We start from the raw sequence: 27,976 nt of genomic DNA, 5'->3' as shown, positions 1-27,976 counted from the left end.
AAAACTTAGTCATACTGCAAATAAGTCCATGTAAAGTTACAGTTTGAACAAATTGAACTCCCAATAGTAGATCGTTGAGGCTTTATTTAAAAAAAAAAAAAAAAAAAAAGGAACAAAACTCATGAGATGTGGGAGTTACAGGGTGTGAGGCGGTTTTGTTAACTGGTCTGAAGAGTGTTCTAAGGGTTTCTGAGCGATCAGTTTCAATCGCTTCATTCATAAATATCTACAAAAACAGACTCAATATACAGCATATACATGAACATAAAAAACAGGGTGACCATTCACACATCAGACCACAGAAAACCTCTATGGTAATATTCTTCAGCAGAAACATCCACACACACAAAACAGCGTGTATGAGACGGTTTTGTACTCTTTTCCAACTGGCATCTTTTGTTGTTGCAGCAAAGCAACAAAGATTCGCTGACTGTATGGCACCTCAAATTTCCTTTAGAAACAAACTCAGCACATTCCTGTTTTGAGGCTTTCAGCTGATGTTTGAGGGTGGAAAAAAAAGCAAGTTGAAATGAGGATGAAATGACTGAAAATTGTCCAGAGATCCATCATGATGCATGTTGCCGGTCAGGACTCGGCTGGCGAAGGCTGGCTCGGTGCTCCGTTGCGGGTGCGGAGCTGTGACTGGGCAATGTCCGCCAGGGCGCTCTGGATCTTTTCCAGCAACATGTCGCCGCGGTAAACCACCTCCTCCAGACGAGCCGCTGCGTCGTGGTTCTCCTCCTCCAGCTGCCGGAGACTGGCCGCCTGACGAGAGGTCACACAATCATTTACAATGACATGATGGCGCGATCTATCGAGCCATCCATCTGTTTATTGATACAAAGCTGTCTCTAAAATGAGCAACACAAAAACAAAAAAGTACAAACTGCTTCAGGCAACATCCTTTGTTTTAATGACTCATTTACGACATGTCATTCTGTACTTGATGGCACCCCCTTTCTCCTGAACTTATCCGTCTTTAAACCACAGTGGATGGAAGAACAAGAAAATACACCTGGACTTAAAATAAAAAATAGTATCTCTTAAAATGTTTCATAGGCAATAAGTCATTAACTTCAGCATATGAATGTGAAACAAATTGGCCTCGTACAACTAGAGTAAAGTGAGAAATTAAGGGAACCTCTTACACTTCCTTTACTGAATTATACTCTGTTCTACTGATCAATAGTTGTATGTCTGTGCTGTCAAGACGAAGCCACCAGACGGTTAGTTATAACCGACTGTTGGCTCAGGATGGAAATCAAACAGATGTGAAGGAAATGATTCACATGTGCGCTCAGAGTCTCCCCTGGGATGTTTCCCTGTAGCTGATCATCTCACCTAAAATATTACACTGACACATCTACTATTGAGTGAATCTTTCCCTACATATATACACTCACTATAGAACCGCTGCCGTTATAAAAAAACCTCTCCTGAACACTGCTTAACATTTCTGCTGCACATAAATCCTCATTTTCCTGTAAACCCATCTGTAGTTGCTTCTGAGCTACAGTAATGTGGAGACTTTGGCACGGTTTATTTGCATTTTCTTTTATGTCTGCCTCCACCGCTACATATCAATCAAGTTATATTGCCAAATTCAGGCCTGACATATACTGAAATACACTGTGATTTTTACAGCCCTTCAGTTAATGAGGATAAGATACTCTCGAAGTTTCAAGGTGGTAAAGCTGTTAACTGCGGTATTCAAAATCTTATAGGGATTTTTAAGGGAAGACATTCAGACGTGTCACAGCAGTGAAAGCGCAGGTGTAATCAATAAAATTAATGATGGCTGAATTCCATGTATCTGCTCCTGGTATAATTCATGCTGGCTCACTGTCACACCATCGTGGCTTTCTGGGTCGCTTAAATAGAAGCAGAGGCATCGTTAACGTTAAGAGTAACACCTGTGCTTTCTCTTTTATGACAACTCAGAATGTCTTTTAGTTTGAGACGCCAAATCGGCTGCAGTGACCTCATCTCTTTCTATTGGACGCCATATGTTGACATTAAACACCGTATTGTGTCAGGCTTTTAAGCGTTAACTCTGAATTTTAACTTTTTTTTTTTAATTAATTGGTTTTACCTTGTTTAGAAACTATGCAGTATCTACATGACTTGCACTAAGGAACTAACAGAACATTACCAGCCAGTATATATTTGGCTATCGGATGGTTCTAGTTTTTAGCTTTTATCTAGTTTCCAATTAAGAATTTAGTCATTTGTGTTGCCAGTTACTCTATCAGTAACCTCTTGGAATCTCCTTCCATTGTTTCCAGTAATTTGTGACTGATACATAACTTGGCTGCTGTAACAAAGCACATAACATGGGTGGGATTTCCAGAGTAGCCATGACTTTTAGTCTCAAGAATTACTTATCATGAAACTTAAAAGGTTCCTTTCTGCTGCTGTCTACACCGCAGTAAAGACCTGCAGAGATTAGGCAAATTAGTCCGTTGACATATGAAAAAGTGATCTCTGTTTCGTTTCGTCTCGTTTTGTTTTCTTCCGCTTTTATCCATGCGGGTCGCGGGTGATGTTACCGCTTTTATACCACCTTTTTTCAAGGTGGAGCGGGGGTACTGGGGCCAAATCCAGTGACTCTATGGGCGAAGGCCAGGGTACTCCCTGGATGAGTCGCCAGCTCATCACAGGGCCCTTACTGATGGCAGTGGCTGCCACGAAGGTGCCAACTGCTCATCAGGAGCAGTGTTGGGGTTCAGCATCTTGCTCAAGGATGCTTCGGCTTGTGAATCAGTCCCGCCCTGGGGAGCCAGGGATTTGAACCAGCGACCTTCTGGTCACTAGTCCTCAGCTCTACCCACTGAGCTACAGCCGCCCCGTGATCTCTGTTATTACAGTTTTTTTAACGCGCGACACACAACGACGCAAGCAAGACTTTGTTGTCTTGTTCTATCATATGCTTCCTTCTGTAACTCCATGTTGATATGTTGAAACACAGTAAATGAGAAACTTAGTTTGTAGCAGCAGATTTTTTTATAAATGGAGTCCATAAACAATCTGCAACTACACGACTTCTCAGTAATCTACGGCCCTGCAGGCCTTTACGCCAAAAGTTCCTCTACTTTTGGAAAGTGCTTTTTTGGGGGGATTTTTTTGGAAAGGTAAAATAACAATCCCAGATCTGAACTTAAATCCTGGTCCCTGCAGTGGAACACACTGCTGTTGCTAGCCCGTGGGGAAGTTCTTGCGGTGGAAACATGACTACTCTCCTTTCTATCTTTATGTTGGAACAAGCTTCAAACATCTTGTGCTTCTTTAGCACAAGAGTAAATTGAGAGTACCCACAGGAAGTATCCTCATGTCTAATACTGTCTCCAATTTTAAGCGAGGAGGCCAGCAGCGACAGTGTTGATATTTCCGTTCTGAAGTTATGCAAGTGACAGAATCAAAGTCCCTTATTTGCAGAAGTGTATTGCACATATGGAGTTCTCATCTTAACTTTTCAGTGACGTAAACCAGAAGTGACTTTGACATTCAGTGTCATCCCCGTGACTGTAGTCTGATATTTAAAATGACATGTTTCCGAGTCATGTTGACGAAGACTCTCGCTGGTGTAACTTTAAAATTGAGTGAAAATAATCAGTGCTCAAAAATACATGGGAAGTCATACTCTATTCTCATAGTCATTCCAGATATACATCGCTCACTCAGTCATATCACTTGCATTATTTTCTACCCGGTCAACCCGCAGGGATCATTTAAATTTAATCTAATAAGACCTTCAGGACAGGTATCAACACTGAAACAGCTTCACCCTTCCGTTTTATTTTTTCAATGTAGACAAATTAGGAAATTAACTTAAATTACTTTAAATCAAATTCCAGAGCTAATCTGAAATGCATTTCCACTTCAACATTAGAATCTGCACTGATTTGTAGAAAAACCTTGAAATGATCAAACCTTAAACTATAGCACATGCTGTTATTTTGATAATGTTACGATGTGATGGGAGGAAGGCGGACATACATATGCAGTATATAATAAAACATATATAAATATCTATATATCAGTTATTAAAAAAGTTAATCCAAGACTATATTAGCAGGGTACAGGCGTTTTACAATAAATAACCAGAGCCAGCGGCCTTATAATGGACTGCAATCTGGTCGTTTGCTTTATACCCCTCAGCAAAGCAGATATCATTTTCCCTTTTTAGAGTCTTGAGCTATCAATGTAGAAAGCAGCTGTACAAGTGTTCACTTAGCTCCCCCTGCTGACTGAAAGCTAGAAGTACTACCTGGACTTTTGTGAGCGTTTGTTCCCTCTTGTCAAAGAATCTGTAGCTGTGAATGCTGTTCTGAGAGTCGCTTGTGAATGTGCTGACCTGCAGAGCTGCCGTGGACTCCTCGCTGGGCAGAGAGTCGATTAGCACATCCACATCTTTGGCTGTTCTGGCGATCAGGGCTGCAAAGAGCTGGGCATATTCTATAGGGTGATAAAAATGTTGCATCTTTTACTGTAGGTCAGTAGCAAAAATATATGATGGAAGACATAAAGCAAGAGAGATGTAAGTGGGAAGAAAGTGAACTGTAGATAACAGATGTATCGATCTTTTTATTCTTCTCCTGCAACACAGATTCCAGTACTTACCAATTTTAGGGTATTGTAGTGAGATAAGAAGACTGAATTGCCATTTTCTTCATTATGTGGGTATCACAGAAGAAAAATCTTACATATGTGCACTGATTCAGAGGTCTGGAACCAGGCTAAGGAAACTGACCATACCAATGGATGGATCTGTTGTCAGATGTATAATAAAATACGTCAAGTCTTTACTATCAGTGTCAAATTCATAAACCTCTATTTTCTCCACGCCTACGATGTTGTTGAATACTGTCTATTGTTTAGATTTATATAAAACTAGGATGTTTCAAATAAGGCATGTGACTGAGAAATAGCATATGATGTGTTATCATGGACCTGGCAATATCCCATCAATTCAATCATTTTTTAAATTTAAATTTTTTTAAAAAGTCAATATTGGATGAGTAAGTACATCAATGATGTGAACCACATTGTTTAGACCCAATATATGTTCAATGAGAAGATAGAGAAGTAAAACAACAACAACAACAACGATAAGATATTAAAAGATTAAAATAAAAAACGCATAAATCACCTTCGGTCGGGTTTGCTGGCTGATCTTTGTTGATTGCCGTCTGGATGTTACTGAAGGAGGCAGGAGGCGCACATTGCTGGAGGACCCCGATGGCATTACAGAACTGATCTGCTAGCTACGCACACAAAACAATAACATTTAAATCACACTTTCATTCAAGCAGGACATTCATTGTTAATGCTGCCGGTCTGCCATCTGTTTGCTATGAGTGCCCCCCGACTTTCCAATGTTGCATCACTAATATACTGTAGCAAATGTTCCTGTGTGCCATACTGAATAACATCAACATGGAGTTGTAGATGAGAGTCGTGATACAGGCCCATAGTCGTAAACTACGCAGTATGTAGCAATGTTGGCAGGTTAATACACAATAGAACTACTGCTTCGCGATAGCTACCACCTGCAATTGATATAAAAAGTCAAAACATAGTTATTTTTCTCTAGTTATCGTTTTAAAATTCTTAAATTCCCCTCACCGAATTCACAGCGTCCTGGAGTTGTGTTAGCCTGTCCGCCATATTTTCTGTAATTGAACAAAATATCGCCGTCGGTGTCGCGAGAGTGGCTTGATATCAAAACAATCTCGCGGGATTGGACGGGAGTTTGGAAGCTTTGCTCTGCATATTATCGTTTAGTGTTAGCCGAAGCCACTTTTATTCATCTCGAAACTGACTTTGTGGCGAACGATTGTATAATCAACGTGTTAGTATCTACAGGCATCTTCTTGTGTTTTGAAAGGAAATTGAGCTTGCATCAAAACTTCTACTTGTTGTCTGTTGATGGGGGCTAATTAGCCTGTAGCTAATGTTAGCTACCAAACATCAACAGGAAGTAACAGTTAACGGACTAGCTTGCAAGCTTGAAATGTCTTGCACCTTGAGTTCTCCAGGTAAGACAGTTTATTCTTCAATGTTTCATAACGTTGATAAGAAAGGGCTATTTTGAATGCCAGTCGACCATTTTTGACCAGCATATGTGTAATATGAGCCGTAAGTGGATTTGCATGACAGCTTTGGTCTGCTAAGTCAGCTAATAAGTTAGCAAAGACTTGAGTTTGTCCTGCTGGTAATGTCAAATTATTCCTTGTCAGATAACCGGATAACTAATTTTGTGTGCGTGATTGTCTTTACGTTTACTACAGCTAAGATGCATATGGTGTATCAGTAACTAAATATAACACTATCAAGGCAATGTTAGCTTGTGCGAATTAGCTGGCAGCAGCTGTCATCCAAGGTGTGACAAGGAGAGGGAGGGTAGGGTTAGCAACAAGCTAAGTTACTACATGTTTTTTTTGGTTGGCTTTCTGATAAAGCATATGTTTTTGTAATATATTTTCGTCACTGTCCTGAGTAATTACTGTTAGTATTGTTTACGTGAGAAAGTATTGTTGGGCACAATTTAAAGATATACACATAGGGAGCTGGGATTTCTGTTGGCGTCCCTCCTCACCAGAGGTCAGTAAGTAGTGCAATGAGTACCTTGATGGGACCTAATGTGCTCCAATCTAGCCAAAGTTATGACCTGAGATTAAAGCCTGATTAAAATACAAAGTGCAGACTCGTAAATGGCAATTGTGAGGGCTGGGCAGGTTTGATGATATGAAATCCTACTTTGTTTGGTCACGTTCAGACTGTTTTCTATTCGCAAGTTATATTTATAGGCAAGAATTCCCATCAACAAACCCCATCACTGTCCACCCTATAAGGAAAGGGGCACACTCATCTTTACCAAAACTGGTATTCTGTTAACATTAATTGTTCATAGTTTCTTTTAATGGTGGCTTTTTATTTCCACAGGCATGAACTGTACCTTAGAGAAAGTCCTGTCAGATGCCAAATCGCTGGTGGAAAGGCTACGTAACCATGACAATGCTGCTGAGATGTTAATCGAACAGACGACATCGCTCAACAAGCGAGTGGATGCCATGAAACAGGTACGGTGGCACTGTCACATGACCTTGGTCCATTTTGCAATGTTCCTGGCTCTGAACTGTATTTCAATTATGAACCATCTAACGTTTTGTGCTGTTGACTCTTTCAGTTGTGCATTGAGATTTGGTTGTGTTTTATCTCGCTTGCAGTACCAGGAGGAGATCGACTCATTGAACCAGGTTGCGCGACATCGTCCCCGTTCTAGTCTGGTCTTGGGAATCCAACAGGAAAACCGCCAGATCAGAGATCTCCAGCAGGAAAACAAAGGTAGGCAGTTAATAAGATATCTTTCGTCGATTTATTGTTCGGTGACCTCTGTTGGTCACAACTATTCCTAATAGTGTGTTATGGTCAAATAAGAGGGGTGGAGTTGCTAATCACAACAAGGTTACATGAAGCTGACTTACATTCTTGTGAGAGCTTCATGTAGTGTTGTCTTCTGCACAAACTAAGCCTGTGCTCACTCTTTTTCTGCAGAGCTACGGACGTCGTTGGAGGAGCACCAGTCTGCGTTAGAGCTCATCATGACCAAATACAGGGAGCAGGTGTTCCGGCTCCTCATGGCTAGCAAGAGGGACGACCCAGCCATCGTGACCCAGCTGAAGGAGCAGCACACCACGGTCAGTGAGGTCCACATATGACTCCTATTTTGATATGGTATTTACGCACTTTACATCTTCCACTGCCATTTTATTTACATATTTGTTTTTCGTTTCTGTAGGAAATGCAAGCACACATAGACAAGATCAATGAAATGGCCTCTGTGATGAGGAAGGCGATAGAGGTGGACGAGGGGCGTACGTGCGAAGACGAGGAGAGGATTAAGCAACTAGAGGTAAAAGATTATGTCCTGCTTTGTTCCACATCTACTTTCAACAAATTATAACGCAGAAGACCCTTGTTGTCCTCCAAAAGCGATGGTTCAGGGTACAGAAACCTGTCTGTGCACAGAAGTGTCCAATCAAAACTTGGGAGAAAAATCGGGTACAGGATTACACCACATTAAAGAACTAGCTGTTATGTCGACTGTGTCTTCAAAAAGCTGCACTTCAACATACCACAAAGACTACAACTAGCATTCTGCACATGCTTGACATGAAATACCTCTCCGTACCACCAGGTGGGGGTAGTCTGTATTCATCGTTTGAAGAAACTGTAGGACTCAGGATTGTGGATGCACAAACAGTTATGATTAGAATATGTCTGATTAAAAAGTTACAAATGGCACTGGCGTTATCAACCTTGTGGAAGAAGATGGGAAGAGGCAAAGGCAAAAAAATGAATTAGTCAAATGAGATCTCAGATTTTAAAAAACTTCCCTTGACTTCCTTTTCAGTTCCATCGATCCACTTAGCTGAACAGCCAAACAAAATGATTTCTGCAAGCACCGAATCACCTTTCCGAAAAGCTAGCAACAAGGGCAGGCCTGTGCCAACAGAGTGGAACGCTACCCAAAACTAGATCCACAGATCCTCACCAGCGACCTGACACCGGCGTGTGTCTGGGTCCTAAGCAGCCTTTTGTGTTTGCCATACTTAACCAGGCATCTGATGGTTCTGGGCAGCTAACATGACAGCTGGAATTCCAGTGAGCATTGCTAGCATGGGAGCATTGCAATTAATGCAACCATAATTTCAAGTATGACCAAAGCTCATGATAAATATGGAGGCGCAAATGATTTGAGACCCCCAATATGCACATATTCCAGACGCAGCTTTAAACAAATGTTGGTAACACATTAATAGTAATATATATTACTTATATTTTCTATTTGTGGTGGTGATATTGAAAGTTAACGTGTGTGTGTGTACATTTCCGTGTCTGTAGCTGGAGAACAGTGGACTCCGAGAGCTGCTTGGAATCAGTCGCGAGGCTTTCCTGATTCTGAAGAGGGAGGACGCATCAGAGAGCACGTCACTGTCGCCGCTGCTGACCAGCGCCGACGTCAGCTTACGAAAAAGCTAGACAGCCCATGGTGACCGCCCGACCTCTGTCCCCCATATTGCTGCCACTACTGTGTACAGTGTGTACAGTCTGTTGCCACATACCTCTTCACTTTTAACCTAGAGATTTTTTCCCACGATCATCTACCTTCTCCTGGACCATTTACAGCATGATGCTCCAGAGCTGCATCCCTGCCCGGTGATTCTCATTTTTCTTTTTGTTGGTACTTGTGTTAATTTTTGCTAATTTTGCCAGCATGCATGAGTCTGTGGTGCCTGCAAGGTTTTAATGTGTGAATGGGTAAAAGAAGGGCTTGAGGTAAAATAAATCTGTAAACATGAAATTGTCTCCGGCTCGTTGATATGGATTTAACTTTCTTCTCAACGTCCGACACTGCGCAGATTCCCATGTTTATTGTTCTGTTAGGTGGCTTGTGCAGGTATTGAACTTCTCACTTTCACTGTTCGTTTTAATGTAACATCGTCCTCAGCCGACGAAAAGCGGGAACAGAAACATTATCCAACACGCAGGATGTGCTGTAACGTCCAACTACCTCTTCTGCTGCACAGGACTAACAGGCCAGTTACTGGTGTTGAAACGCATTCCTCCCACATGTCTATTTCCAACAACATTTCTGTAAATATAACAAAACAAGAATGGCAGCATTATTTTTAAACAGTTTTAAATAATTTGTACACAAGTTAGTAATGATAAGTTACATTAAAGGTGCACTATATAGTTTTTGGAAAAGAAAAGTTAATCAGAAGAGAAAGATCTGATTTTGTTTTTTAGATGTATGCCTCAAAAAACGCACTAAATAAACTCATGACTGGGTAAACTAAATAAAGATGGTGACCTGTAAGGATGACACAATTTCATACTGTTTAACTTGGTTTATATTTGGCGGACCCTGCCACCTCTCTAGCTTCAAACAGTGCTCTGGGGACCTTGTTTTACTCTGAGAATATCTTTTTGATTCCATAATGGAAAAATAAATATCTCTGAGTTTATATTCTCACCTAATTAATATCGTAATTAATACAATTCTGAGTTTGAAGTTCTCCAAAACTGCATAGTGCCCCTTTAATATTGCCATTTGTGATGTTAGGATTGTACATATAACTAGCTGCTACTCTTCTGCGATTGGAGTTTGTCATAGATGAATTACCAACACCCCACGACTAATAAGTGGGTTTCCAGACACCAAAACTATGTTCTAATATGACCAGTACCTTAAATAACGTTTAGTTATTAATGTGAGGTGATTTGAAGTGAGTGTTTGGAGCTGGCAGGAGGAGTTATCGCGGGAACGAGGGCGTGATTCTCGCGGAAGCATCGTTGAGCGGTTCGAGCGGCAGGCAGACAGGCAGGCAGAGGGTCAGAGGAAGAAGAGTGTCTCAGAAAACACTCAGTTCAGTGAAGCATGTCGCTTCTGCCTTTGCAGGGACCTCTGTTAGCCAAACACAAGAGAATGCGAGGATACCAATGAGCTCTCTGACCAGCAGACACAGGCCTGTTGTTGCGAAATAAACGAAGCGGAGGAAAATGTCTCGTTGGATCTGGTGCCCGCTGCCGCTGCTGCTGCTGCTGCCGCCGCTGCTGCTGCTCCTGCTGCGTGAAGTTGAAGCCCAAGTGGAAAGTGAGTTACCAGATAGTGATTTAATATCTTTTCACCTCAAGCAACATTATATTAGCTTCTTCAGCTTCAAGACTAACAGGTAGAGGGTGTGTTTGTGTTAGTTATCTCTTTAGAAAAGGTCGTCTTAATGCCGCCTTGTGGCTCGCTGGCACTGTATACTGTACCAAATCACTTCAGTGTCACTCGGCTCAACTTGTTGTCTAGCTAGCTAACGTTAGCTAGCGATTGTATTTTAATGTTGTCACACAGACCCTGGCTCAAATGTGTACTTTGTCCAGTTTATGCATGTCAACCCCTCTCAGTGAATTAAATTCAGCTCTACAGATACGTGGTTTGAGAAGAAGGGTTATCATCTGCAAGTGCATGAACAGGATATAGATTCGTGTTTAAAGTGATGCTGTAGAGGTCATCACATTGCAGCTGTAACTAGAAATAGGCTATAATATAACTGTGATGTCTATATCGGGCTGCCATTAGAATATCACACATTTGAATTCTTTTTTGGTCAATTTCATGTAATCAAGACACAGTATACACATCAAATGAACTGATGACCGGCCTATGTGCAATTTAGCATGTAGGCATGAAAAAATCTTATATTTCTTTAAAGAATTTAATGGAATAATTACTTGAGCTAACATGTGAGACCCTTTGAATCAAAACCAATGGTGGATCCTAGCGAAAAAGGTAGTGAAACCAAGTCAATAAGCACTTGCTGCTGGATATTTGATTACCAGCAATAGCAAGTTGAGACAACATAACCAGCAGATAATCTTCCATCTCTGATTTAGTGTCACATGTGGACACACATGCGCTTTAAGCATCAAGTAACCAATGAGTTATGTCAGTATTATTCAATTATTTTGAATTTGATTTTATTCTGTGTTTTCACTCCAAATTTCCAATTAGTCTGGGAGGAAGAGCCTCAGAAATAGCATTTAGACCCTCATGGGACAATAAATCCTGCACTGGAAGTAAATAAATTATTACCATGAGCAGCTGTTAAAGGCACCAACATTGATCAATTATTCACGAGGGCAACTCTGCAAACAAGCATTGGAAACTTTATCTTAGCCACAAATGTAGGCAAAAAATACTGAACAGTCTAAAGATTAAGTAGAATGTGCAGAGTAGAGTGGTGGATATAGTTATTAAAAAGCCAATACAAGTAGCTAAAGTATATGCATTTATAAGAATATAAAGAGATGAAAGGATTAAATAACCTCAGCTATATATCCTGGATTATGCTTTCTTCTTCTTCTTGTAAACCCTCTTTGGGTCTCACTTTACCTCTCGTTGACATGTCATGAAAAATCCAGGCAGCAGGTCACTCCCGAGCTGGAAAGTTGACCTGCAAACAGTCTGGCTCAGGACGCACGTGTATCCTGCAACAAATCCAAAGAGCTTTACTTTTCATACTTGGCATTCTTCTTCTCTGTATGAGACGCAGACATGTCTCACATGGCAGCAAACATAATAACCACACCATATATATGATCTAAACAGTGTAGCTCTTATTGTTATATTTCTCAATAACAAAGGAAAGAAACTTAAATATAGAATAAATGTTTGAAAAAGGTCATAGGTAATGCAGTGCGAGTGATGTGTGAGTGACATCAAATTATATAAGCAGTTAAGGCCCAGTGAAATCAATCAGGGTGATGGGTCAGAGACATAAATAGGGAGGAAAGTTCATGCTCACAGAAAGATAGAGCTGAGGACTCAAAGTTATAAATGATAGAGGGGGAAAGTATCTTCCAGATTTCTGTTAAAGTGACTATCGTTATGAATGTTTCACAATCAACAGTGTTGTTTACTACTGACACATTTGTTTTACAGTGACACTGTAAGTTTCATAGCTATTGTAAAAACACTTGCCCCAGTTTTTTTTTTTATGATATCTCCGTCAAACTGCACATGCTTGTCGGGTTAACTGGTGGATCATTGCTGCTGCAGCATTTGAAGTGTTCGTGGTGTTACACTGAAAATTAAGCGTTGCTTTTTTTCTGCACATTCCGCTCAGATCAACAGCTAAAGCTTACTCAAGAGTTAACATGTCAATGGTTGATTATTACAGTGTCGTTAAAATAGAAAGTAAAAAATCAGAATAGATGTAAGCAGATGATGATATGAGAAGATATGTGTTACTGGCCGGTCCAAAGGTTCTCAGATAAATGTTGAAGATGGTGTTTGAAAAACTCCGAAGGGTCAAAAGCTGTATAGGCGAGAAATCAACATGTTACACTTTAAGCAGCATTCACTCTGGTAAAATAATTTTAGTCAACTGCGACCTTGACAGTGAAGAAATGTAAACTGCTTTGTTGGATTCTCTTCAAGTTAGTAATACTCAATTAGAAGTCCTGATCTAGAGATTTTACTTCTGTTTCCAAGTGGTATTGTTGTTGCTGCCACTGTCACAAAGACAACCAGGGAGCTTACCGTTTTCCTCAGAGTAACAACAACCCAACAACACAGGACAAAACGTGAGATTATTCATGCATTTAGTCTGTTTTAGAGATGTGAAACAGATAGAAATGGTGCCGGGTTTCCTGCCGGATTGTATAACCAGTCAGCCTTCATTTTCAGCCATGACATTGTCATTTACTTTATAATGCCGGTCCCCTATCCTGCATGTTAAACTTTCTAAATCTGAACCAGGTGTGTTGGGGAGTAAGTACACAAGAAATAGCAGTATAAAAGTATACTATTGTACCAAAAATGAAAGTACTCATCATGCTGAAATGCCCCTTTCAGAATGTATTAATGTAGTTTAACATATCATTGCTTATTTGTTGATGTTTTTTGTATTGATAATCTGAACCTGTAAAGTAACTAGTAACTGAATAGGTTTAAAAGAGATGTGCAGGCGCGCGGGTGGTGGATTGGTTGGAGCGCATGCCATGGGCGCAGCCGACCCCGGTTCGATTCCGGCCGGAGGTCCTTTGCTGCATGTCACATCCCCCTCTCTCTCCCATATTTCCTGTCTGTCTACTGCTTAATAAAGGTGTCTATGCCAAAAAAAAAAAAAAAAAAAAAAAAGACATGTGCAAGTAAAAGGTCTTTAGATATTGTGATGGAGTCATGATTTTAGTGGGAATGCTAATTTCCCACTAATTTGTTCCATTTTAACTGAAATCAGTCTAAAAACTAGAATGGCATTCCTCCGCCAAGGCCCAACAGTTACCTTTAACTGAATCAAGCCTAATCCAATATTAAACTTGACAGTCCTGTATCACTCTAAATTTTAAACCCCATTTTAAATGTAACTGCTTAACCATAATTTAAAATGACCAGATTTAGAATCTGCATCAAAATGTACTCACTCACAGATACCAGCCACCTAAATACGAAATTAATGAAAAAGTGGATAAACACTCTTGCAATGTCAAAGAAAGTCAGGGGAAAAAAATCTCTTTATCTGAATCATCACCAAAAGTAAATGGGGTCTAAATGGGGCCATCTCCGGTCAGTTTTTGTGTAAACCTGCTGACAAACCAACCAACGACAAAAAACAAACAAACGGACACAGCTGAAAACATAACCTTGGTTGAGGCAATGCTGATGTAGATTGTGTTGGTCCTTTGCCAAACAAGCATGTTCCTTTATTTCTGAAGGGAGATGTAGAGGCATCTCTGTAGAACCATTAAAGCTGTCAAATTAATGTAGTTGAGCAAAAAGTAATATTTGCTTCTGAGTTGTAGTGGATTAAATGTAAAAAGCAGCATTAAATGGAATCATCAAATACAACAAGATTGCACTTAAGTATAGAACTCGAGTAAATGTACGTGGTTTCCAGCACTGACAACCGGTGAAAGCATGCTTCAGCATTTCACTATACTGTTGTAACTCATTAGTCAATACAGAGCGTACGTCTTCATTCAGTCTTTTCTGTGAGGCCCCTCTTTTGATGTGCTGCTGACCTTGTTTCAGCCTGCCTACTTGGCTTGGCACCAACTGTCTGCGGCCTGTCATGTCAGGGAATTTAAAGTTTACCGAATGTTTTCCTCGACAGTGAGTCGTTGTTCTTCGTAGTAAGCTAGATCGACTGAGGCAAAGGAAAACAAATTTAATGTCTTTAACCTAATATTAAGTACATCCGGAGGCTGAGTAATGTTGTAACAGTGCACATGTAAACTTGGGAAGGTCACAATAGAGTGAGAGAGAAATGTTAAGTGGAAAAAAAATCTCCTTTTTCTTTGGGCTAAACAAGCGTGCAACATTCAGAGAGCATCTCTGCTTTATGTGCAGTATCATCCACGTTTAGCTGTTAATTCTTTTGCGCTGTCCTTGTTAAAATCATTTAGTCTGTTTAAGTGCATCACGCAATGCTTTTTCCCATAAAAGAACATGACAAGAGGAATATATGTACAGTATAGCAACATATTGATTGTGGGCACAACAAAGTATGAGTGTAATTGCTTATAATGTGTGTGATTACAGAACAACAACCATAATCGAAAGCATATATCGGTCAGTATGCTACCTGAGCCTATCCAGCGCTGGCTTAACGGTGACACTGTAGCAGAGCGATTTATAGGCAGCACACTGCAATCAGTGTACACCAATAAAGTCATATGATTTTACCGTTATGGGAATAAGTCCTACTTTTCTCTCTGTGTCACAGACCGGGTGATTTTCCTGCCAGGAACCTTCCAGAACGTGAGCGTCTCCCAGAATGAGACGGTGCAGGCTGTGGTGTCCAGGATCCCCGTAGAGGTCGCTTTCATCACTCTGCAGTTCCACACGCAGCACCGCAACGCCACGCTCTCCTACACCAGGGTGAGGAAGTGCTGACCCGTCTCACAGTTTGACACAGCGTTAAATAGGCAGTAACAGCAGTGATCCTGATGTGTGGTCTGAATACACTTTTCAGCTTTGACTATAAGCAGTGGCACCTCTGACAAACAACCGACAGACATATCTCTCCCCCATAATCTGGACAGGACACATAGACAGACGGTTCTAAAATATTATCCTCATGTCATATGAGGAAAAAAAGTAATACACGCACTGTTTAGAGGCTGCAACAGGATATCATAACCCAGATTCCAATGCATGTCCCAAGATTCCCGTGAGTGGCTGTCTGTAAATATTTGTGTGTGTGGAAGCTGATGGATTGAAGTATCAATTGCAGAGCTGGCTCACCCTTTCTAGTCTTGTTACCACTCTCTTTGCAAACAACAACAGTCATTTCTCCAAGAGCACGTACTGCTGTAAAAATCCAAGTCATGCTGTTCATACCATACAGCTAATGAGGGATAACCCATTCAAACTCATTTTCTACACCTTTTTAGGCTGGCACCAATCCACGTCATATTCATAGACGGGCCCTGAACATACAAGCTTTTCTTCACGTGTTCTTTATGGTACAAAGATTACACTGCTCTAAAAGTGGCTTCTGAACATTTATGGTGAGAGCTTATTGATGTAAGAGTTAAAGATGTAGAACTTTCTGTGAAATCAGCATAACAAATGCTTAATCATTCGCTAGGGTTAGCTGAGTGATTCCATCTTTGGTGTGCCTGCATGAAATAATAAAAACGAAACTGTGTAATTAAAGGTATGCTTTCTGCTGTATGAACAGACTCAGTTCGACCTCCGATGAATGAATGAGGCTTTGTAAGCGAGGTCGTCTGACCCACCGAGAGAAGTCGCAGTCAGCTGATGCACAGTCCACTGGTCATGAGTGGCAGACAGGGCGGCCCTGAGGGAAAACCTACTGGCGTCAGTCCCAGAAGTCTCAGGGGGATAGCTCGGGGTCCACACTGCCAAGAATGGCAGACAGCCTGATTTAGTTCAGCCTTATTTTTGCTGGTTAAACAGCAGAAAAAAAGCAAGAGAAATGAAAACAGAGCCATGTGAGTTTCTCAGTGGCAGAAAAGGTCTGCTCAGGAAAGAAAGGCCTGTTGATGCCAATGAATGTCAAAACCTGACATGGAGCAGATCTACACAGGAAATTCTCAGAGAAAAGAGGAAGTGTGTTTTCACAGTGTTAATACAGAGTAAACGTGCACACTAAACACTTTAGTTTCCTTTATATTATCAATATCACTCATCTCCCATTTCCCTTTTTATGTTTATCATTCTCACTCCACCACAACATCCGTCTTTGTTTTTATGTTTGTTGATATTTATTTGATAAGCCATGGAGGTTGCTGCTGACTGTCCATTTCTCCTTCTGGTTTACAAACCACTTGTATAAAAATAATCTTTCTTTACTCCAGATGATTTTAATTATTTAGACAAATCTACCACATAATATCAGCATGGCAAAATCATCCCACAGTAGGCCTATGCTAGGTTGAATCACTGTTTTGTGTGTTTCCTGTTGGTGGCAAATTGTCACATTGAGCTCTAAATACGTGTGACTTTAGTGGTTTAAAGTTCTTCTTCCTCAGTGGTGCATTTGATAAATTCAGTTGAAACCACATCGAATGGAGTATCTCTACCCTCTCCACCACTGCCTGAACAAGATGGATGTCATACAATGGACTTATTGTATGTGCAGTTGGACTGAGAGTCATACTATGTGGGCACAGTGTGTCGATGCTGCCAGGCTCATCGCACAACAACCAACAATTAAGCATTTGATTACTGGAAAATATGTGGCAAAACATGTGTGAGAAATATGTGGCATGTCATGCCCTCTGCTGTCCGTCACAATATCACAATTTTGGCTTCAACACCAATCTTAGACGTCATTTCTTTTTAATATTACTGTTGTTCCAGGGTGCAACGAATCTTTGCAACGAAATCCATGAGATTTAAAATGATTTGAAATACTTCCATGGATAACATGATGAAGATGGAAGTATTGTCACCCTGATAGATGCACTGTTGTGGCAGATTAGGATAGAACCATAGCAAAAGCTGCCTCTCTGTCACCAACCCACTTGGTGTTCAGTGAGGTCTATGGATCTAATGATGATTGTTTATAGAATTGTTGTTGTCATATTTTTTTACACATCTCTCCTAAGACAGAGTGGAGTGGTCATTTTTTTTCCATTTGGTAACACATCCTGTTGTTGTCAGCCAGTCAGTTCATGTGATCTGGCAGTTCATCAGTTCAGGATGTGGTGTACTTTGTCACATACTCCAGTGTTTGGCTAAGTTACTTTTAGAAGTCTCCTTAGCAGTGTAATGTCACATTATTATATATCATAGGCAACTGGACTCTTTTCAGTTTCTTGAAGAAGTTTCACCTCTCATCCCGGAAGAACTGAAGAGGTTTCTCGGATGAGAGGTGAAGCACGTAGAATTACCATGACATGGATGACTTAAAACCTACATCAACACATTGCTTTCACTTTAAGGGTGAGAATGAGGTTATTCTATTTTCTTTCTATGTCAGCAAATGAAAAAAAAAACCACTAGTTGTTTGGTCCATCTCTCAATACTTTACACCTGCCAATCCGTTCCTACTGAAGATGTGAATTTTAAGACATAAATCACATCACACAGTGTCCTTTCGCACTTTGCATGGCATCCATCAGCATGTGAATGTGTTTGAGTGGTCGGAAGTCCAGAAAAATGCTTTATGTAATATGTAGTCCATTTATCATCCCAGTCACCCAGAGCAACAGTCTGGCTCAGTAATGTGTTTATCAGCATTCAGTTGCACACATTCTTTGTTAATTTCCGTCTTTTCACATAATTTGTTGACAGTAATAACTAGAGACCATCTTGGGATTGGATCACACTAACCTGTCAACATGTTCACATTGCAATCCATGACTGCTCAGTTGTCATTAGCACATTATTACATGTGTACTTGGAGCTCAACACCCATCTTTCGAACTTGGCCTTCATTACAATCTAAACTACGCACCTTTAAAGTAACCCAAAGAAACAGACATGAACTTGCAAAGTACTTAAAGCATCTTTTGTGGTAGTTCCTGTAAAAACACACACACACACACACACACACACACACACAAATGAGGTGAAAACATTTGCAGCAACACTATCACTGCTGCTAATAATAATGAATATAACCTGACCCTTAAAGTAGAGCCATCTGTGAATCCTTGGCCTTATTTGAACTCACTTGAACTGTCTGTGAGAAGAATTAATTAAGATGCTCAGCAGCTTCTACAATTTGTTAAGACAACAGGAGTAATTTCATAGTGACAGACTGGGGTCACTCTCCGAACACAGACAGCATTCTGTTGACATTAATGGTCACAAACAGTCGCATGAGTCTGATCAAAAGCTCAGCCAAATTTCACTGACGACGTGCTGTGACTAACCATCCTCAGCAGGTAATGAGTACAGTTAGTTAATATTTAATTTAATCCACAAAACAAAGAACAAACCATGTTGTAATGTTTTCCTTTAAAAGTTATTGCTGGCAGAAAATTGTCTGGGCCTCAGTGTGACCATACTGTCTTTATTTTCGTATATTTGCCTTTCTATCTATCATCTAAAATTAAATCCTCCTTGAATACTCTTTGGCATATGATGCTGACTAGCCGAACCAACTTTTTAAAGTATTGTCGTGACATTTTTGAATAGATATTAGTGGTCAACAGAAGAAGAGGCTTCTTGACTTTTTTATCCCCCGACTTCTCCACCTTCATCACCATGAGGTTGACACTTTGGAGTGGAAAATGTCACAATTATTGGACGGATCGCCATGAACTTTGCTACAGACATTCAGTGCAGTCCTCAGGGTGATGTGTAATGTAGTTTGTGATCACTTCTTTTTACCAGTGCTGTCACAATTTAAATTTGTTCCTAACTTGTTTGACCTACAAAATGAATGACATTCCGTTCAGTCCCAATTGTACTAGAGTTAAGTGCTAATTAGCAATTTTAGCTTGCTAACAACATGAACATGGTAAACGCTGTACATGCTAAGCATCGGCATGTCAGTGCTGCTGTTAGCTTTTAGTTCAAAAACCACCTGTGCTGAAACACAGCCTCACTGAGCTGCTAGCATCGGTGTATACTCTCAGTCTTGTTTTGTTGGAATTTAATATGTGATCGTACTGTGTTTGTGCACGTGCTGACAAGGTGATATTTGTGTTTGCTTCAGATGCCAGGCCAGGGTCAGTCTCTGACGGCAGTGGACTCGGGGCTCCTGTCACCACTTCAGCCGGGCCAAGTGTCCCTCTCCTTGTTCCTGTCCTCTCCTGACGGTGACACTGTGGTGGGCACGGGGGTCATCCTCCCGTTCTCTGGCGCTGGTACTTCTGCTTGAACACTTTTCTTATTTGTTATGTCAGGCCCTTAAAAAGCCAGGGGTGTGTGCTTCTCCCCTCCCCTCATTCACTCAATCTGAGTCTTGCACAAGCAGCCAGAATAAAAGGAAGTTGCAACACTTTTTTCAAAACCAAAGCACGCTGACTTTTCTGACACAAGCTTAGAAAAACTCAGGTTATTTGGATTTGATTGAGGAAGCTGGTGCGGACCATGACTAAGTACTAGCATTGACTGTGCGTGGTTGCCCATATGCCTTTCTAGTTTGTTGAAGCACCCGTACCACCCGTCCTCCTGACACGACAGGGTGCCGCTGAGCCTTAAGGAAGGATTTCTTTGTCTTCTGTTGGCCTGAAACAGCATCTACTAACCAATTTGTTCTTTTTTAGATCCAGTTCCTGGAGCTTGTAACATGGAGTTCAACCTGGAAATTGACCCAAATGTGTACATTCACTACAACCTCTATGAGACCACAATCCGCTTTGCACCTGCAAACATAGGCTATGAGAGGTAACACACCAAACAGACTGGCATCTTCTGCTCAGCTTCCTGTTCAGCCTGTTGAACTATATGCAGCTTTAGACTCATCTGGCATGACCTGTCTACAAACCGCCTCACTGTTTATTTGCTTAAAAATGATCTTGTGTTCTCTTTCTGTTACACACACACAGACAAACACACTCCTCCTCCTCCTCCTCCGCTTTGGTTGATAGTACTCTCCTCATTTTCTCAAGAATGTCTGTGATGTGTATAAATCGTCTTTTGGCAGATAAACGAAGTACTTGTTTGCTTGTTAAATAATTTCCTATCGTGTCATTACCTGCCAGTGTGTACTGTAGCTGCACAGACTAAAGCTCCAATAAAAAAACAAACTCCCATCAGGTTTAGTTTAGCTAAATGTAAGGGTTCCGCATGTTTGCTTACAGTTTTCATTTCTTTTTCACCGTTGCAGGTGTGGTTTGGCTACAATGAATGTCTTTAGAGATTGTATCACAGCCATGTGGAGATAGAGCCCACTGCCCATGATTACCAGCAATTCTCCACTGGGGTATATACTAGTTGTCAGTGTCCCACCTTCTGTGGATTTGTGGAAATTTCAGCATTCGCATAATGAAGAAAATGTCATCTTCTGCTCATAACCCACATTGGGTTGGACGAACACTCGTGTTTTTGTCGCCAGTCAGTTCAAACTCAACTTGTTTGACGGGTCTGACTAGTGCCAAGTCAGGTGAGGAGTCAACCTGATGACCACACCTGCAGTACCATGATGTCTCATATTCAAACCTGTGCTGTGAGGATCAGCTATATGTGCACAGTGAAAAGGGACAAACTTAAACATATTCAATGATGCATGTCTAACCAGATTGGCTCGATATTTTGAGTGTTCTGATTCCAAACAACATTTTACTTGTATAAAGTAATGTACATACACTAAGAAATCTGAATATTAAACTTTTTGGTACGAGGTTCTGTGGGGTTTGTAATCAAACTTCATTTGTTTATTTTCAGGTGTTAACACTTTTAATATTTCATAACTTGCTGATTTTTGTGAGACATTTTATGTCCTACAGTGTGACACACAAAGGACACTGACAGGGTTCCAACCAGCTGTGTAGGGGGGCTGTTGAGGGGGATCTCTAAAAACTGAAAAACAAGGTGTGAAATCTTTCTCTTCTGGCAGCAGTCTTCCGATGCTGCACTCTGACTGAAGTGTGTCGATTTGACATTTGTAGACACGTCTTAGATCATTTCCTGTCAGGACAAATCAGTTAGATTATTATTTTGTGTGGTAACTGACCAAAAATGTCTAGATGTCTAGATTAGTACAGCGTTGAGTCAAAGATTCATCACTGAAAACTTCAGACTGACACGACTTCAACCGTGCCCCGCTGTTTAACGTCGTTTGTGTTCGCGTGGTGACAGAGAAGTAAAGCAGGCTTCAGTTTTATCTGTGACCCTACAGCAGGTTCATGTGTACTGATTACACCTCTTCGATATATAACGCTCAGTGCTAAACCACAGAGTGACAGAGAAAATGCCATTACATAAGGACCAAAGCACGTTAAGTTTCACTTTTAGTGTCTTCACCATCGCCCACTCTCTCTCTCTTTTGTTCTCACACTCTTCTCTCTCCGCCTCTGTTCAGTTGAGTTAGTTAAATTACATTTAAACGTAAATATCATTCAATTGAGTTCCCTCGGCATAAAGGAGACATTTGTTTATCAAAGCCCGGACTGTTTTCAACTCAGTAGTTCCTGTTGATAAAGCTGAAGTGCACATGAGCTTTTCACTCACTTTAAATCTCACCAGAGCCAACTTCACAGATTTGTGTTCTGTCCCATCTCCGTATCAGGGGAGAAACTCCTCCGGCCTGCGACCAATCGACAGCCACCAACACACGCTGGCGGCTGCAGTACGACGTCTACCAGTACTTCCTGCCTGAGAACGACCTATCAGAGCGCAGCCTGTTCAGCGCCATTCAGGCTGTGGCTGACATCCAGGGCATGATGGCGAACGGCAAATGGGTGAGACTCAAAGAACATCCTTATTCACTTTGGGAGATTTGTCCTATGTTGATCTGATAAATATTAAACTTCAGTAAGAAGAAGAACGAGCCGGTTGATAACTCTCCTTCTTCAACGCTCAATTTTGTCTCCCTGCAGGTCATGAGGCTGTCATCATCAGATGTGAGCATGGCGTTGTTTAACTCCATCCCAGGTCAGGGTGTTATTTACTCCGTCATCGTCAGAGACCCTTTGCTAAACACCTCGGCATCCTACGTCCCCGTCCACACCTACGCCTGCAGCTTTACATCCACTCTGGACGGCTGTTATACACTCGGTGAGCTCCCATTGTGTTTCTGTCCAGACCTGTTACTGGTTTTTTAATCCATTGTTATCCTTTTTTATTTCATCATGCTTGAATTTAAACAGTCATGTGGTACAAAAATGTCTCGCTGCATTCCGAAGCAAACTGACTGTATAGAATAGCTGGAGAGAACTGATGGATAAGTTCTGGATATTATATAAGCTATGAAGTAGTCGAGTTAAGAAGAGCAACAAATGAAATAAAAGGCTGGTCATGGTGGCTCGTCGGCAATGTGAGCCTCAGATTACATACTTTACATCTTACTCTGTCATAAAGAGCAGGAAGAAAAGCGTTGACCCTCAGATACTGTGCTTTGAACACATGATTTTTTTTGTTTCTTTCCAGGAAAGATATCCACAAAGCTTTTCTTCACCATCTCTGGTTTGGCAGGTCTGTTTGTCTGCTTCTTTGGCCATCGATACTTCAAATGTGGTGAGTAGTTTGCCCTTGCTTTATGTGATTTTTATCATTGTGTTATCATAATATATGGTGTAAGACTATTAATAGGGGCTGACTGATTATTGGCCTTTTCAGCATTTCATGATAATCGCTATCATTGATTAACTAGTAACCTAACTTATCAAATAAATACAGTGAAGAGGAAGTACAAAGGAGTTGAATCTAATAATTGTATCTGCCCAAAAAAAAGCCAAATTGATCAACCCCTAATAATTAATATTCCACTGTGTTGTTGTTGTATTTCAGAGGAAATCTTAGTGAGTCCACATAGACAAAGTCCCGCTCATGAGTCTGAACCACAACCAGGTGGTCTTGTGGTCTCTGCATAGTTTGCCTCCATCATGGTGGCCACAGTGTTATCAAAAAAGGAAACCAGTCATAACGCTGATGGTGCCATCATACCAGTAATTACATTGTGAAATCCCCATTTACTTCATGATGATACATTAAAGTAAAATACGTGTCTACTGCCACTTTAAGTCAGAAAAAACAACAACTTTTCTGTAAGGCAGGTCTCAAAAGTGAAACATTCATATCTCTGTTTAAATTGAGCTCTTTCTAGCCCCAGTTCACTTTAGGGTCAACTGAATAGATTAGCGGGGGGTCAGAGGTCATGTTTGCAAGTCGTGACCTCTTCATGCAAATTTAAAAAACTGACTCCAACTGTAGCCGAGCTCTGGTGTGGTGCTGAGACACCACGACAGACGGCTGATAATGTGAGTAGCCTCCATTAACAAGTATTTGTCTAATGAAACTCAGAAGCTCAACTTGTTGGGTGCGGTGGTGGCCTGCTTCTCTTCTCATGTGGTCTCCCTCGCATGTGATGCTGAAATGTATTTGTTCCAAAGTGAACCCATGACTGTGATGTGCCACTGCTGCCAGTAGACGTTATAGATGTGAGAGTCAGAGGATGATACAGTGCGTTTCCCTCTGAGGAGTCTTTCTTCTGCAGCCTGTGGTTCCACCCTCATCCGGCGGCTGAATTATCAGGAGCATTAGTGATGTTTGTCTAGAGCGATCACGCCAACACAGCCCCGATTGAATTACTGTAATGTCTGATGTTTTAATTCCCTCTCTCCGTCATGCAGAGCTGTTTTGCATGGGATTCAGCTTCGCCGCCTTTTTCTTCTTCGTGCTGATCACAAGGACCACAGACCTGAACTATGACAGTGAGTTGTAAAGCTTTCCGTCCGTTTGCATGATTAAAAGGCACAGTGTGCAGAATTAGAAGACGACTGACTTTTCTCCCTGCAGTCTGTCTGGCCCTGTCGGCAGTGATCGGCGTGGTGGGCGGAGTCCTCCTGGTGATGAGCTGGTGGCGTTTCGGTTCTGTCATGGCCTGCATCATCGTGGTTGGACTGATGCTCGGCTTCCTCATCGCCTCCACCGTCCTCTTCACTCCTCTCGGTATGAAAAGTGAACTCTTAATACTGTAGATTTCTGTAGATTCTGCAATTTCCCAGCTTGGGATAAATAAAGTGTATCTTATAATGTGCATTCAGCATGCTTCATACATGGTTTCAGGTGACCTGGATGTGTTGAGGCGTTCAGATGTGGTTTTCTGGGCGACGTTCTGCTGCATCATGATCATTGTTCCGCTCTTCTTCCTGCGTTGGCCCAGAGAGGTAACAGATCTAACACCTCAACCTACTCACTACAGTACATACAGCGCTGGAGTGCTGAACTGTGGCGCCACCTGTTGCTAATGTTACAAATTACACCATAATAGGCAGCAAAGTAACTTTAACCAAGTTAGGACACAAGTGAGAAGACATTTATTAAAGTACCTCGAATCCTCACGATGATAAAACTTAAAGTGCTAATTTGACTTTTTCATTAGCTTAGCTTAGCATAAAGACTGGAAACAGAGGGAAACCTCTAGCCTGGCTTTTTGAAAGCCCCCTCTCCCCTTACTTGTCCTGAGCGTTTATTTAAATATTTTTATTAGTGATTTATTGTGAAAAATAAAATTCTCGACATGAACAGAACATTCAAGATATTGTCTTATTTTGAAAAGGTTGCATAAATTTGCCAGTATTTACTATTATGTTGTGTTTAAGCGATGATGCAGCTGTAGAATTAGAGAGCAATGTGTTTTTCAATCCAGAGCAATGTTGTCTGTTCCTTCTGACAACAGGGAAACATCATCACGTGCGGCGTTGTCGGCGGTTACGCTGTAGTTCTGGCCGTGAACGCCTACATCTACACCAGCCTCTCGTACATCACGCTGAACATCCTCAAACGATTCCTCAACAACAACTTCAGTTCGGTGTTCACCGACGTGCCCTTCCAAACCATCGGTGAGTTTCACAGCCGAGAACAGAATCCCAGCGATGCCGTCAGACTCAGACGTTAACTATCTTGTCTTTTTCCCCCTCCATTAGACTTCGTCATGATCACGGTGTGGGTGGTGCTCGGCGTCTGCGGCATCGTCCTGCAGCTCTTCCGCGAACGTTCCCGGCCGTTCTTCCCGCCCAGCCCGTACCTCATGTGGCTGCAGGAACGCGAGCGTCGGAAGACCAACGTCCTCGACCCGAGCCACCACTTCCCCCCGCTGCCCAACCGCCTCCTGGCCAGAGCGCGGCAGCTCACCAAGCGGACGGAGCCGGCCGGAGAACACACACCCCTGCTCCTGTAGCCTCAGGCGCCCGCATCACCTCTGTCACATGTTGGATGATTATACTTGCAGTCGGGTTCTGAACCAGACAGAAAAAAGATCCCCGGGGTGCCTTTCTGATCTGTGCCGGCTCAGTTACAAGGAAGCCAGAGATTTGGGTGCTGGGAGGAATTTTCTTCTTTATAACCGGTGCTGGAACGTCTCGGAAACGCAGCACACATGACCTAAACAGGATTATATCACTGAGACTGACTCTTCGGGTGGATTTTTAAAAAATTAAAAGTTTTGGTATGAACACTGACTTTTTTTCCCTGAAAGCCACTTTTACTGAACACTTAAACAACATTTTATAAATCACAGAAACTGGTCGTGAAGGACTAAAGAACCGTCGTTGAATGTCTAATGAATGTTTAAATGACTAAACTGTCGACGCTCTGTTGGTGTGTGTGGCTTCTGCTCGTTTCGCTGTTTGCACTCAAGTCACAAACTACTAATGATGTACAAAGCGAGGCATTTTATCTGCGAGTTTTATCTGCAAGAGTTCAGTTAATGCAACAACAACAAAAAAAAGGTTTGATATCTATATTTTGTCCTAAAATATGTGTCAACGTTCATATCTCAGGCCAGACCTTGACTAAAATACTGTGTATTTGACAGTGATTGTAAACTAACAATACACTGAATCCACTAAAATGTAACGGATCAAGTTCATGTGATGTTTTTACATTTTAGACTCAAACCTGCGCCATTTGTCCCCTGAAGGTTTCGCTTCACAGGTCAGTAAAGTGAGGATGGAGGTCAAGAACATGCACCAAACAAAAAACTGACCAAGTATTTAAACACAATGTTGCACTTTTTTTTTTTTACATTTTGGACACAGAATATGAAAAACCGACGATGTGTTTCCCTTTTCTGTACAACACATGTTTTAACCTCTTGACGCATGTGTTCTTGACCGGGACTCCACTCGGCAGTCCGCTCAGCCTGTTTTTTGTTATTTGCACACTGGATTTTAATATATTTAATTTTTTTTCTGGCTTTAACGGTGCTGATCGATCCATGTTTTAATCTGCCAGTCTGTTGTGCCGCCATTCTCTCAGGGTTTCACACTCTGCTTTTAGACCACGCTGCACTGAGACGACTGATGAAACCTTCCACTTCGGTCTTTAAGCTTGTAAACGCCTGTCAGTATTTTATTTAGCCACTGAGCTGAACTCTCTGTCCTCATCACTAAAAGAAATCCAAAACAATACGCAGAAGTGTCTCCCAATAATGAGGTCAACTGTATCTGTAATTTAACATGTTTTTATATTTAATAAACGCCTTCAGGTGAAAAGTCCACTTGTTATTTCCTCAGGTTATGAAGTAATGTGAATAGTAAATGCATAGACACACACACACACACACACACACACAGCATTCTGTGTTAAACCAAAACAACAAGCTAAAAGAAGCTAAAACGCCTGGTAGCTGAAGAGAGCTGCGGAGATGTATTCATTTAATGATTGCTCATTTTAAATATTGACCATAGCAGCTTTAAGGATTTTTACTGTCTGTAAGAGTTTTTCAGTGGCACATTTAATCAAGAACTGTTCTTAAGTACAAAGTAGAGCTAATTTGTATGAGAACTTTAATTACATGGAACTTAATGCTACTACTCCACTACATCTTGAAGCGAGATGGATGGAAGAGAGGATTAGGTGTCCTCTTAATTACTGGCACAATTCTCCTACTTCTTAAGATAAATATTGATAAAGCCCTCTTGGATTAGCTGGAAAACGCATTGTCACAAAGCTGAAAACACCTGATGATCTCTGAGTGTGAATGTGACGCGTCTCTGTGGATGAATTACCCCACAAACTGGTTAAAGCGAACTCAACCTCAGCAGCAAAATGACACATCCACAATAACGCAGCAGTTATATTGATACAGAAAACATCACATATAACAACACAGCACAATGTAACACAGCATAAATGTTGTAGTGTTTTACACAGTGTGGTGTCAGTACTTCTACTAAATCAAAGAATCTGAATATTTCTTCCACTGCTGCCTCTGAGACTTATAAATCACTCCTTTTTGACATGAGGTCTGGTGTCCAGAACGCCTGTGTGACTAATTAAAATGGCTCAGTGCATCATTAACCTATCAGTTAAGTTGACCGTCGT

At 41.3% G+C, this 27,976-nt stretch overlaps 3 protein-coding genes across 3 annotated transcripts; 2 read left to right on the top strand and 1 right to left on the bottom strand.

Annotated features, from left to right (window-relative positions):
- Positions 1-89: 89 nt before the first annotated feature.
- On the bottom strand, positions 90-5,731 carry med21 (mediator complex subunit 21). The gene is made up of 4 exons (XM_030440462.1): positions 5,626-5,731; positions 5,150-5,264; positions 4,355-4,455; positions 90-765 (listed from the first exon to the last, which is right to left on the bottom strand). Exons 1-4 carry the CDS (start codon positions 5,665-5,667, stop codon positions 586-588), a joined length of 438 nt encoding a protein of 145 aa, XP_030296322.1. The 5' UTR covers positions 5,668-5,731; the 3' UTR covers positions 90-585.
- fgfr1op2 (FGFR1 oncogene partner 2) lies at positions 5,690-9,367 on the top strand. The gene is made up of 6 exons (XM_030440461.1): positions 5,690-6,038; positions 6,946-7,082; positions 7,230-7,347; positions 7,558-7,700; positions 7,802-7,915; positions 8,908-9,367. Exons 1-6 carry the CDS (start codon positions 5,954-5,956, stop codon positions 9,043-9,045), a joined length of 735 nt encoding a protein of 244 aa, XP_030296321.1. The 5' UTR covers positions 5,690-5,953; the 3' UTR covers positions 9,046-9,367.
- Positions 9,368-10,337: 970 nt separating this feature from the next.
- Positions 10,338-27,147, top strand: tm7sf3 (transmembrane 7 superfamily member 3). The gene is made up of 12 exons (XM_030440722.1): positions 10,338-10,663; positions 15,288-15,442; positions 19,701-19,851; positions 20,254-20,374; positions 22,218-22,389; positions 22,528-22,705; positions 23,078-23,164; positions 24,280-24,360; positions 24,446-24,598; positions 24,716-24,816; positions 25,329-25,491; positions 25,576-27,147. Exons 1-12 carry the CDS (start codon positions 10,570-10,572, stop codon positions 25,827-25,829), a joined length of 1,710 nt encoding a protein of 569 aa, XP_030296582.1. The 5' UTR covers positions 10,338-10,569; the 3' UTR covers positions 25,830-27,147.
- Positions 27,148-27,976: the final 829 nt, after the last annotated feature.

The sequence above is a fragment of the Sparus aurata genome, chromosome 14, assembly GCF_900880675.1.
Source record: "Sparus aurata chromosome 14, fSpaAur1.1, whole genome shotgun sequence".
Classification (NCBI taxonomy): Eukaryota; Metazoa; Chordata; class Actinopteri; order Spariformes; family Sparidae; genus Sparus; species Sparus aurata.
This window is presented reverse-complemented; position numbering and strand designations above follow the sequence as displayed.